The sequence below is a fragment of the Nematolebias whitei genome, chromosome 3, assembly GCF_014905685.2.
Source record: "Nematolebias whitei isolate Nwh7 chromosome 3, NemWhi1, whole genome shotgun sequence".
Lineage (NCBI taxonomy): Eukaryota > Metazoa > Chordata > Actinopteri > Cyprinodontiformes > Rivulidae > Nematolebias > Nematolebias whitei.
The window spans coordinates 44,314,199-44,326,995 of NC_056500.1; the positions used below are offsets into that span (position 1 = coordinate 44,314,199).

The following is a 12,797-nucleotide window of genomic DNA, read 5'->3' on the forward strand; positions in this document are numbered from 1 at the left end:
CTCTAAAATGAACAGGCAGCCAGTGGAGTGAAGCCAGAGTGGGGGTGATGTGCTCCCTCTTTTGAACTCCAGTTAGAAGCCGAGCAGCAGCGTGATGGATGGATGGATGGATGTATGTATGGATGGATGGGTGTATGGATGTATGTATGATGGATGCTGATCTGTGTCTTGGTCACATAGCAGCATCAGCATCCCACATGTAGAAAACAACAGATTTTATTTTAGAACTATAATACGGTATTTAATAATGGATGTTCTAAATGTACAATCCTTTGGAGAACAACATATTTCCTTATAAGTTAGTAACCTTGTTTTATTTTATAACACACACTAATTGTCTGCCATGTCATTTAAACCTCCCGTGGTAACAGCCTAGGTCTGAATGCTGAGCAGCCCTTGTTCTTATAATTTAGTATTTAAATAAACTACGTCTGCTGCTGCTTCAGGTTAACTTAGTGAACCCAGTAATGTTCGTCTTTGTGTTGATACTAGATAATAATACATCGTTGCTATCAGTAGTTACAATTACAGCAAACATTTCAAGGTTATAAATGTTCTGCAGGAAATTTCCAGGTGCCTTCTGTTTTTAACAACATAGTCTGACATGAATTTAAACGTTAAGTTGTTTCTGGATGCATGAAACCACATAAAACCTACCTGGAGAAGCAGTGAAGCACGGCAAACAACTGTAAATATAGATCTGATCATGTTGCTGTGTTGATTTGAAAAACGTTTTACTGCATATAGCAGCAGTAGCATACCGGTAGGTGGAACAAGAGTTTGTGCAGACCTGTCCCCCGCATACAACATTTTGGGAACAGGCATGTATTTAAGTAGCATTAACAACCTCACAATGTGATTTCATTCAGAAAAACTAGAACTGGACCAAAACAAACAAACACCAACCTGAGGTTCCGTTTGTTTAATTTTATGAACCTATTTTTCTCTGAATCTGACATCTACTGTATATAAAAGTGTTTCACAATACATCTGACTATTACACTGCCTGTGTGTATGTTTGTCACTTAGCAAAATATCTCATGAGCCACTGCACAGACTTAATGGAACTTCCCAAAAAAGTAGTCCCTGCACGTACACCTTCAACTGATTAACTTTTGAAGTCAACCCAATTCAAGATGGCCACCACAGCTAATTGAATTGAACCAACACATCCATCCATCCATCCATCCATTTTCTTTACCCGTTTATTCCATTTTGGGTCACGGGGGTCACCGGTGCCCATGTCCAGCAATCACTGTGCAAGAGGTGGGGGACACCCTGGACCGGTCTCAGTCCATCACAGAGACACCTGGACAGGTCTCCAGTCCATCACAGGGCCACATAGAGACAAACAAGACAAACAACCATTCACTCTCTCACTCACTCACACCTAGGGACAATTTAGAGTTACCAATCAGCCTAACATGCATGTTTTTGGTCTGTGGGAGGAAACTGGAGTACCTGGAGAAAACCCACGCATGCACGGAGAGAACATGCAAACTCCACCCAGAAAGGCCCCCGGACCGGGGTTTGAACCAGGGACCTGCTCGCTGAGAGGCAGCAGCTCTACCAGTTGCGCCACCGTGCTAATTGAACCAACACAGAACTTGTTAAAACAGTCGTTTTTACAGATGCTCAGCTAAAATCGGATGTGGTTGTAGCTGAGTCTTTCATGACTCTCTGAGCACTAACTGTCAGAACAGATGTTGCATGGGATTGTGGGTAATGTTATTTTCAAGGTTGAACCAAATCTGTTTTACTCTCTTTTCTGCAGTGGGCAGTATGCATTCCAATAAGGAGTGCTACTTAACCCTTCAAGTATTAATGATTTGTGATTGAGCCAACGCTGTAATGTCCTCATGTCCGTTTATGGTTTATTTTGTAGCATTTATCTGAGTCCATTTGAATTTTTCAGGAGGATCGTTTCGCCTTTCTCACTGAGTGGTTTGATCCTACTGCAGGTCTGCTGCGGCGCTACCAGCTCTTCTACTACCCCAAAGATAGCTCCGTGGCAATGGTACACACTACTGCAACAAGTACTCATGGCCGATTCACCTCTGCCGCTGTTCTAAAATAATCTGAAAACATCTCCCAAATACTCTTAGCAACCAGAATATGGAAGAATTAGGAGCTAAAGCGTCAGTTGACTGTGACACGAACAAGTAAAAACCATGTACAAAAACGTCCGATTCATGACAATCTGCTGTTTTCATTGGATTTGCAGTATGACGTGAAAAACCAACGGCTATTTTTGAGAAGGACCAAATGCGATGACATCCACCAGGAGGACCTGTTTGTGGGGAATCGGGTGAACGTGTTCTCACGGCAGCTAAATCTGATAGATTATGGAGACCAGTACACAGCAAACAAACTGGGCAGCAAAAAAGAAAGGTATGACTGATTGGTTGGGTTGTGTGTTAAGTCTCTGTTATCCCCCCTGGCTGCTGCACATACTGTACCTCACAGCTCTGAGCTTCATTATAGTCAAGTTAATGACAAATAATCCCTGGATTTGGAACTAGCACTCAAAATTCATACATTCCTTCAAACTGAACTTGCACGTCACGATTGGAAAGACTTTGAAAGTGCTTTTGCTCGTGTCTCTGCGCGTTTGAATATGTGTTTGTACCGTTGGCAAAATATCTCATGGATCACTGAACAAACGTTAATGAAACTTTCAAAAAGTCATAATTGGACTGACCTCTACAAATAATCAACTCAGCTCAAGATGGAGGGTAGCCACCACAGCTAAGTCTTTAATTTATCATTCCCAAAGTCCCAGGCTGTTGCAGGACATGGCAGATTCTAAGAGTTTGATGAAAGTAACCAACTTCTTCTTATTTGAAGATATTCAAAGTTCTAGACTGGTACTAGAGCTGCGCCGCTCGGGGTGGCTGCATGTTGGAGCCACTCTGTTCCTTTCATTCTGAGATGTTGCTTTTGAAAACTTTAATTCATCTTTTTTCTTGATGTAAATCACTTTTTTTATGATTATTTCTTCTGGTGTCGGATGCTGTGCAGCTGGAAGGATATTTACTGAAACCTTTTTACTTTTGGACATTTGTCATGATGCGTAACCATAGCAACAAGGCGTCTTTTACAACCGGGAGCAGCTGATTAACATTTCCAAGCTCAAATATTACCTCAACTACAGCCCCAAATCCCACATGAGTTGAAAAGGAGGCGCTGTGGATAAATTTCCATCTACCTGGCAGTGGTGCTTGAGTACCTGACCGCTGAGATCCTGGAGCTGGCAGGAAACGTGGCTCGTGACAGCGGGAGGACCGGGATCATCCCCGACACCTGCAGCTGGCTGTTCCCAATGATCAGGAGCTCAAAAAGCTGCTGGGAGGAGAGGCCATCGCTCAGGGAGGAGTTCTGCCCAGCATTCAGGTGGTCCTGCTGCCAGGAGGACTGAGAGACCTGCTGGGTGCAAGTGGACAGATCAACGTCTGCAGCCAGTTTCTTCAGATCTGTTGTAAGACAGACCTCTACAAGAGACCCTTCCTGCCCACAGCCATCAGCATCTAGAACAACTCTTTAATGAAAGGATTCAAGGTTCTTTACTGTCATTCACATCACATGTGGTGCATGAGGTGAAGCAGAGTCTCTGATGAGCTTTCTTGATCAGGCTGGTGGTGTTGTTGCTCCAGCTGAGGTTGTCATTCAGGTGCACACCAAGTACTTGTAGTTGGAGACCACTTCCACCACAGGTCCTCTTATGTTCAGAGGGGTGTAGGTGTGTTTGCTCCTTCTGAAGTCCATGATCATCTCCTTCGTCTTCGTCACATTGATGTGAAGGTTGTTCTTCCTGCACCAGCTCTCCAGGTGTTCCACCTCCTTCCTGTAGCTGGACTCGTTGTTTGTGATGCATCCAATCACCGTGGTTGGTTGGATGGAAACCAGGATTATGAGCTACAACATTTAATTTCCGTTTGGGATTAACAAAGTACTTTTGACTAGATCCTGATGCATGCTCAATAATCCAGGTAGAAAAATCTAAAAAAGTTCAATCTGGTCCTCTGGACATTCAAGAAAACAAAACAAAAAAATGTAGAAACGTTTCGTCTCTCATCCAAGAGACTTCCTCAGTCTGAGGTGCTGTTTTCAGCTCAGTCTCTTAAATAGCACCTTCTCAGAGTGGATCAACCAGTTTGCTGCTGACAACCAAAACCAGCTGATCACATGGTCAAGAAGGACCATCAGCCTAACAATGGATCATTAGCACACTGATGGCTGTTTACTACTCACAGAGGGCTGAGTGATACTAGCAATCACAGCATTGTAAGAGGGGGACAATTGAACTTTTGACTAGAATTGAATATTTTATTTTTTGTCTGAAAGACTTCTTTAGTTCTGATAATGGGTTGAGAGCTCCAAGTTTTGAAGTCTTTACTGGGACCTTCATAAAGTAGTTTTCGAAGTCAAGAATGACTGGCCCACCCATCCCTCCTGGGAGTGGTTTGGGTCGTGAGGTGTTGCAGGCACATGTTTTAAACTCTGAATGTTTGTGAAACTGCCTGAGAACCAAGACTACATTCTAGGTGTTAGTGAAACCCGAGTCCACCCCCTCTGTTTAGTGCTGGTTTTCCAGTAGAACTACATAAAGACTTCCTTCAGACCTCTCTCAAACAACCAGTCGTCTCTGCCTATGACTGCTCACTAACGAGTTGTTCCTAATCTGTAAGGTGTAGTTGGACAGCCGAGCCTGAAGCTTTGGCTCTCCTGTGTTTAGTTTCTCCTGTGAGTGAACAAGTCTGCCTGAAGATCCTGTTTGGTTTGAAATGTACCAGGAAGTGTTGTTTAGATAAAAACCTGAGTTTGTCAAAAGTTTCTTACTCGTTGCAGAGGCATTCCAAAAGATAATCGTTTGTCTGTATTATCCTAAAGGTAAGAGACGTTTAGAGTCAGTCTGCAGCAAACTGAAGAGGCTCGTTATCTTTCTGGAAGGCACACTCGTGTATATCTGCAGGTCACACGGTTCACGCTGCTTGTCATTACAGAAAGCAGGCCACAAACTTTCTGTGGACTTTTACAATGAAAAGTGTCGAGGCATTAAAACCTTTTTTTACACTTCAAATGTTCCCGGGGAACTTTGGTCTCATTGAATTGTGAAATGAAGGGATTTAAAACTAACGGGGTTTTCTCTAGAGCTGCTAACAGAGCTAAGTTAAAGGCCCAGCATTCTTTGAAAGAGTCACCTACTGCCCTGCATGGCAGAGTGTGAGGCCATCTTGTTGAGAAACGATGGATAAATTGTGAAAATGCTAAATCTCATGCAGTCTGTCAGCACTCAGAACCTCACTGGTCATACCTACCAAAACATTCTCTGTCACCATCACAGCCTCCAGCTGGAAACAAACACACCACAGGAAACACTTCAGAAAGATTCTCAGCTCAGCTAAATCCAAGGCGTGAACCAAAATACAGCGTGTGCTCATGTTTGTGCTTGATGCTGTGATATTTTATGTTCATTCTCACTTTTTTTGTCTTTTTTCCCAGAACTCTTGCTTTGATAAAGCCGGATGTGGTTACCAAGATTGGAGATGTCATTGACTCGATTTACTCGTCCAACCTTATTGTGACCAAAGCAAAAATGACTAAGCTGACATGGTAAGGTCTTCCTCCTGCACCATCCAATCACACAACCACGTCATAGTCATCCAGCAGACGAGCTCCTCTCAGGCAGTATTTTATATAAACTCATAGATGACCAGTTTCTTCCAGGTGACAACATATGGCATGCCAAGAGACAAGACGTTTAGCATTTATTTAACTTTTTATTTTGTGCTCAATCATAATACAATCGTCAGTTTACCTTCAGTTTGATAGATCTGGCTTTAGTTAGAGCACCTACCGCAGCTAAGCTGAGTGGACTTTGAATTTAGGACTCGTTCTAGTGTTTCTAAAAGTTTTAGGCATGTTTTTAGGTTAATCTTCTCACCAGCAATCAGTCTTAAAAGAGAGAAGACTTTTCCCAAACTGTTGTTTTTCTTTTGGCTGCTGCCTTCAGGGGTCGCCACACAGAGCGCACTTTGCTCAAAACATCTGTCAATCATTTACACCTCGTGTGTCTCCTGACGCAACCTGAGCTTGAACCTGCAGCCTCAGGATTGCAAGACCGCAGCACTAACCACTGAGCTACCGTGACCCAGACACAATATTTGTGGAGGATTACCCTCAACTACTACCTCCCCAGAGTTTAGGTAAAGATCAGTAGAATTAGAGGGATTTTTGTGTTGGCTAAGTTAGTTTAGCTGTGGCAGCCATCTTTATTTGGGTGGAGAAACTCCCAAGCCCCAAAGGCGAAGGCGGAGGTGCTGGCATCGTTCTGTAGTTCTCTTTTATGATGCATTCTTTCTTTTTTCTCATAATTTATCAATGATCCCTTCTTTTTCTTGCATCTACCAAATGGCAGCTATGTTTTTATTGTTTCATAGTTTTGTCCAAGCTACCAGCGGTTAAACCGAGTTTGGAAAATGCAGAATCCCCTGAGAGAAGCACATGGTTCACCCTGAAAGTGTAAAAGTAGTAAACAATGACCTTGTTCATAAGCTGCTGTTTTATTTTCTGCCTGCAATTCGTTTCCTTCCAAACCAGATAAGAGGCTGAAGCCCAGCGCTATCATGAACTGCTCCCAGTGACAATAATCTGGTACACAGAGTTCACTTTAAAGTGGGAGATCATCTGGTCACAGATTAACTTTAGTTTATGGTTTTGTTTCGTTGCAGGAGCCAAGCGGCAGACTTTTATGTGGAACATCAGTCAAAGCCTTTCTTTAAGTGAGTGCCCGTGTAAATGATTTGCCAGCTCAGAGCAAAGAAGCAGCCATCATTACCAGAGCCTGTGATAATGATCCGAATGACTCCGCGGTGACATTTCACTGCGTTTCTGTTTAAATCAGCACGTTGCTCTGTTTTCAGTAACCTGGTGCAGTTTGTGTCCTCGGGCCCTGTGGTTGCCATGGAGCTGATGGGCGACGAGGCCATGTCTATCTGGAGGAGGCTTCTGGGGCCTGCAGACTCGGCTGCGGCACGGAAGGAGGCACCGCAGAGCGTCCGTGCTCAGTTCGGAACAGATGTCATCAGAAACGTGGGCCACGGCTCCGACTCCCTCTCTGCAGCAGCCAGAGTGAGGAGTTTCAGCTAATCCCCCAACTTTATTCATGCTCACATGCACCCTCAGTAGCACAAGCTCCACATTCCCAGAAAGGATTATGCTCACAAAAATTGTCTGTTTTGCTAGGAGCTTGAATTCTTTTTCCCTTCAACAATCGGCCACGGTACCTCCAACACGGCCACGTTCACAGACTGCACGTGTTGCATCATCAAACCTCATGCCATATCAGAAGGTAAGCACACGTTTAAAAACCGTGCCCAAACGAAGTTTGTTTTTATTGCCTACTGCCAAACGCAAAAGGGTAATTAAGTCTGTGTGGGTTCATTGTCTGTTAGCAAAATATCTAATCAACCACAGGATAGATTTAACAAAACTCTCAGAGAGTGATCAGTGGGTGCACGTCTACAATAACCAACCTAATTGAAAACGTAGCAAACAAAAACAGTTAAACTTAGTCAAGTTTACCAATATGGAGGTAAAGTTTGGTGTGGTAGTAGCTGAGAGTCATTCAAAACATGTTTATAACACGTCAGAACATGCAAAAGTTATTTTCAAGGCTTGACCCAAACATCTACAGCTCCATCATTTCTCAGCATCATATGATCCTTTTGTAAAATGTGCACAAAAGTTTGGCTTTTAATTCTGAACAAAAACGGTACTGGTCGACTTATTTGGTTTTATTTGACACATTTCATTTACAACTTGTTGAGGACTCAGTGATTTAATAAAACAATCTTATGTACATTCAAACTTTAGAATCAGGAGGAGGTTTTTCTGGGTATTTTCTAAGAACGCAGCTGTTTAGTAAAAAACCCCTCCAGGTCTAGCTGTTAACATTTTTGTGCCACACAAAGACACTATGCGGTTACCAAAATGGCCCTGGATTTTTCCAAATCCCTGGCTTGATCCCTGTTGGTGGGGCATGCCACCGGAGCTCTGAGCTGTGAAATGTGGAATTCAATGAGCAGAGCTGCAGTAAGCACACAAAGCTGAAGGTGGACCTGCATGAGTTCATCACAACAGAGAGCCACTGAAATCTTATTGCAGCGTTTTAGCTCGAGTCTTTCTTCTTGGTGGTTATTCATCTGATCTGGACCTAGTTCTCCAACAAAGTTCAGTCAGGTCATCTGGACGGTTTCTGTTTATTGTTCAGATGTTTCGTTCTTCATCCGAAGGACTTCATGGACCTAGTTCTCTTTTTTTACTGCTGCTTCAGGTTTGACATCGATGGCTTCAACTTGTCCTCTAGTACCAGCACCAGCATTTTTCACCACATACTTTCAGATCTAACAGTGACATTCATCATAGTTGTGTTTAGTGTTTGTTACTTTTTAGTACACGACAGAATGACGACAACAAGCTAATCTGAGTCAAACATCATGTGTTGCTGCAAACATGGAGGCTCTCAACATGACCTCATGAAGCCTTTAGCCTGGCTGTAGACTCCCGTTCAGGTCCTTGACTCCCTCAGTTTTCAACAGCAAAGTCCATCCAACCGTCCATCCATCTATTCATCCAACCATCCATCCATCCATCCATCCATTCATCCATCCATCCATCCATCCATCCATTCTTTATCTTTACCCGCTGCTTCCTTTTCAGGTCACGGTAGTCACTGGTGCCCATATCCAGCAGTCACTGTGTGATAGGCGGGGGACACCCTGGACAGGTCTCCAGTCCATCACATAGACACATAGAGACAAACGAGACAAAAAAAACATTCACTCACTCTCTCACTCACACCTAGAGACAATTTAGAGTTACCAATCAGCCTAACATGCATGTTTTTGGTCTGTGGGAAGAAACCGGAGTACCCGGAGAAAACCCACGCATGCACGGAGAGAACATGCAAACTCCACCCAGAAAGGCCCCTGGACCGGGATTTGAACTGGCGACCTGCTCGCAGAGAGGCAGCAGCTCTACCAGCTGAGCCACTGTGCCGCCCAATAACAAAGTCAAACAGTAATATTGTGAGCTGAAACTTTTGATGAAGAAAATCTACATTTTATTTACGCAACCAGTATAAATATTTATACAAATACCTGTAATAAAATACTTGGCTTCTCTTAAAGGAATAATTATCTTCTGCCAACTTTCACATTTTAAACCAAGATCATTTTATGTTGAAAATAATGCAGTTACAGCTGTTTTGGTCACATGTAAGGTTGGTTAGTTGGTCATCTTGAATCAGCTTACATTCATTTTTAGGGCGTTTCGTTTCAGTCCATTCAGTGGATCATGAAATACTTTGCTAACAAACAGACAGGCACAAATATTATTGCCTGACTTTTCAGCAGTGGGCAGCCACATACTGATACATATAATCATGCTCATAAATCTTTTCGGGGTTGTTTTAATCGTCCTGTCAGCGCCATCTTGAGCTATGACCACAACATTAACCAGTAAAAAACCATTCAGTGCTCGTACTCTGGAAACGCTGCTTTTTGGCACCACTTCCTGCCACACCTAACGTGTTATTTCTGTGGTTACAGCCATGTGCGCCTGCTGGGGCATGTTAAACTGCTGCTTACGACAGAGAGGGCAGTAAGAGGTGCTTTGTTTGTCTGCGAGGCAGCGTTGAGCAACAGTTGAATTTGCAATCAGCTGCAGTGATAAATGACCTCAATCCTAACGCTCGCATTCAAATGTTTGTTCAGTGAAAAATACCACCGCGTACTGACAGCTTCAATCGTTAGCTCCTGACAATTTACAGTGAAACTGCTTTTATCAAGAGACACGTGGTGGTGTGTGAAGTTTATCAAAAGCTGTGTCTTGTGTTGCGTTAGCTTTGAAGCACTTGGACTTGAAGCAGATCTATTTGGGTTAAACTGATTTTAGTGATTTAAGAAAAGAGCCATGTGGATAAAACAGCTGAAATCCAGTGCAACGTGAAGTTTCATGCGTGCTTTAGTCGTGCACACACTAAATCAAAGTAGCTTTTCTTCAAGGACTAATATCACCTGCTGCCCTGCATGACACAGTTTTAAACAGATATTGTTAGCGCATGGAGTTTATACAGAAGATGTCTCTCAGCTATGAACACACCACATTTTAATTAAGTTTTTGTGAAACTGACTGAGTTTTAACCAGTTTTGTGTTAGCTAAAGTTGGTTAGCTGTGGTGGCCATCTTGAACTGGCAGTAGATTGTAGTAATACAGTTGATGTTTCCTTCTGAGAGTTTTATTAAAATCAAATCAGTTCACGGGATATTTTGCTAACATACACAGGCAACGCCATATACGTAATCATGGCAGTGAGTGATAAACGTTGAATATTGTTCTACAGTTGTGTGTCTGTATCTAAACACAAATGTGCTCAGTATCTCAGGGTTTCCTCACTGAGCTCAGTAGCAATTAGCTGACATTGTTTAGCAAGAGCTGCGTTGTTAAGCCTCAGTACGTTGTGCAATCACACATTCTTTGTCTTATTTGTATTTAATTTCTGAGGAAATGTTAACAATTCAAATTAGTTAACTAAAAATGGGATAACCTCTTGTGTGGTTACTTTCATTGACGGGAAGCTTGAAGTGTATTTGAGCTAATTATCATGAAAGTTTGCAGGTGATTTATCGGTGAAATCTCCAGAAGTATTAGCTGCGTTGCTGCTCTAGACGTGACCTCACAGTGTTTACCTTCAGAGCTGTGGTGCATTCAGTGTGAGCAAAGAATAGTAAACCAGACTGAGCCATTGGCCCAGCGGAGGACAAGTTGTACCAGAAGCCTTGCTCCGATTTTCCCTCGAGAATCACTTAACTGGCTAATTTGCGTGGCCATTACGTCTCCTGGACCCGGCCTATCACAGCAGCCGTAAAGGAAGTCGTGACTGCAAATTCACTCAGACACGACGGGGATAGAGGAGCTTCTGTTGCCAGGCGCCCAGAATAGGATCTCCTAGCAACAGCAGCAGCTGCATCGAGCGTGTGTCTATCCCGGGCAGGTTTCTGTCTGACAGAGGACTCAGGGGTGATTTATTACCTAATACACAAAACTGGGCTGTGACACAGGCAGGGAGAAGTTCACCGACGCCCACAACACCTGCTTTAAAATGAAAGTCACGCTGCACGCTGCAGTGTTTGGAGTTAATGGGAAGTGTCCTGTGGGACGAGAACACGGACTACTTTTTTATCAGGACGTCAGACAGAGATTATGAGTCTGGCGCCTTGATTCAATTATGCGTCTGCAGCAGTCTGACCTTCACTGTCACTGGTGTGCGTTCATCACTGAAGCTGCAGTGTTTTTACATGATGCTTGGCCACTGTGACTCAGCGGTTCGTTCTCTAAACACTTACAACCTTTTACCCTTTGTTCTCTAAAAGGTTTGACCGAACAAAAATGTTGTCTTCATATTAGACAACACATCGGTGAGACAATCTTACTTTGTCCAAAGGAGAAACTGAGGTCATTGCTGATATCTAAACAGGAGCACTTGCACAAATACATTTCAACTACCATCACATGAAGATCTTTCTCTACTTATAAAAGCTTGTGAAAGCCAGCTAATCTAAATGTGTTCACAGGTCTGACTGGGAAGATTCTCAACTCCATATCTGCAGCTGGATTTGAGATCTCTGCTCTTGAAATGGTAAAAAAATTACAATCGCCCCATCTCATGTGTGCAAGTTTTACATGAAAACAGTGTTTACAGTACTGGTATATGTCTTGTGTTCAAAGTACTTTTCAAACCTTTGAGAACTTGGTGCTGAGTATCTTTGCTGTGGAAGTATCAGGCTTCATTAGCTGGAATATAACAAGTGCGTATTAGTGTTACTGTTTTATGTAATTAAAATAATAGTTCAGACCATCTAAAGTGGAGTTTTGTTGAAATATTATGAACAGTTAGTTTATTAGTTGTTGTAGATAGTTCTTTAAACTATGTCCTTTTAAAAACAAGTTAATTCTCACTGGACTGATGAGCTAAAGCTAGTCATAGCTGGGCCAACACCAAAGTGGACTGGTGCAATCCCATAACAGCTCCAATCTCAGATATTTATCAGTGGTTCATAGGGAGGAGCATCTCAAGCAATATTACTATTCCAGTATTCAACCTTCAGGCAATCCCCCTCAACTCCAAACCCACTCTCATTCAGGACTAATTATTGCAGCACAAGCATTGACTCAACACCAAACTGTATGGAAATTAAAGGTGCTGGTTGGAAAGTTTCACAAGTGCTGATCTCTGCAGCCTTTAATGGTTTAGGATTATTGCCATTTTTTTCTTTATTGCTTGTGTGCAGCTGAACTGGCATAGTCAGAGAGAGTTGTGCCAGTAGGGCCTGGGGTGTGGTGAGAACATGAGGTGTACCTCGTCATAGTTCTATCAGGAGAACATGAGGTGTACCTCGTCATAGTTCTATCAGGAGAACATGAGGTGTACCTCGTCATAGTTCTATCATGAGAACATGAGGTGTACCTCATCATAGTTCTATCATGAGAACATGAGGTGTACCTCGTCATAGTTCTATCATGAGAACATGAGGTGTACCTCGTCATAGTTCTATCATGAGAACATGAGGTGTACCTCGTCATAGTTCTATCATGAGAACATGAGGTGTACCTCGTCATAGTTCTATCATGAGAACATGAGGTGTACCTCGTCATAGTTCTATCATGAGAACATGAGGTGTACCTCGTCATAGTTCTATCATGAGATCATGAGGTGTACCTCGTCATAGTTCTAT

The 12,797-nt window shown here is 42.9% G+C and overlaps 1 protein-coding gene across 2 annotated transcripts in view; it reads left to right on the plus strand.

Moving 5' to 3' along the window:
* The window catches only part of nme7 (NME/NM23 family member 7), a 28,479-nt gene that overhangs the window by 2,327 nt on the left and 13,355 nt on the right, over window positions 1–12,797 (plus strand). Inside the window, exons 2-8 of one of the 2 annotated variants that reach the window (XM_037698289.1) lie at window positions 1,916–2,017; window positions 2,225–2,391; window positions 5,503–5,613; window positions 6,732–6,782; window positions 6,924–7,131; window positions 7,246–7,351; window positions 11,637–11,701. In XM_037698289.1, coding sequence (XP_037554217.1) covers window positions 1,916–2,017; window positions 2,225–2,391; window positions 5,503–5,613; window positions 6,732–6,782; window positions 6,924–7,131; window positions 7,246–7,351; window positions 11,637–11,701 — 810 coding nt within the window. The remainder of the gene's footprint in view (window positions 1–1,915; window positions 2,018–2,224; window positions 2,392–5,502; window positions 5,614–6,731; window positions 6,783–6,923; window positions 7,132–7,245; window positions 7,352–11,636; window positions 11,702–12,797) is intronic. The other variant, XM_037698290.1, reaches the window with a different exon arrangement.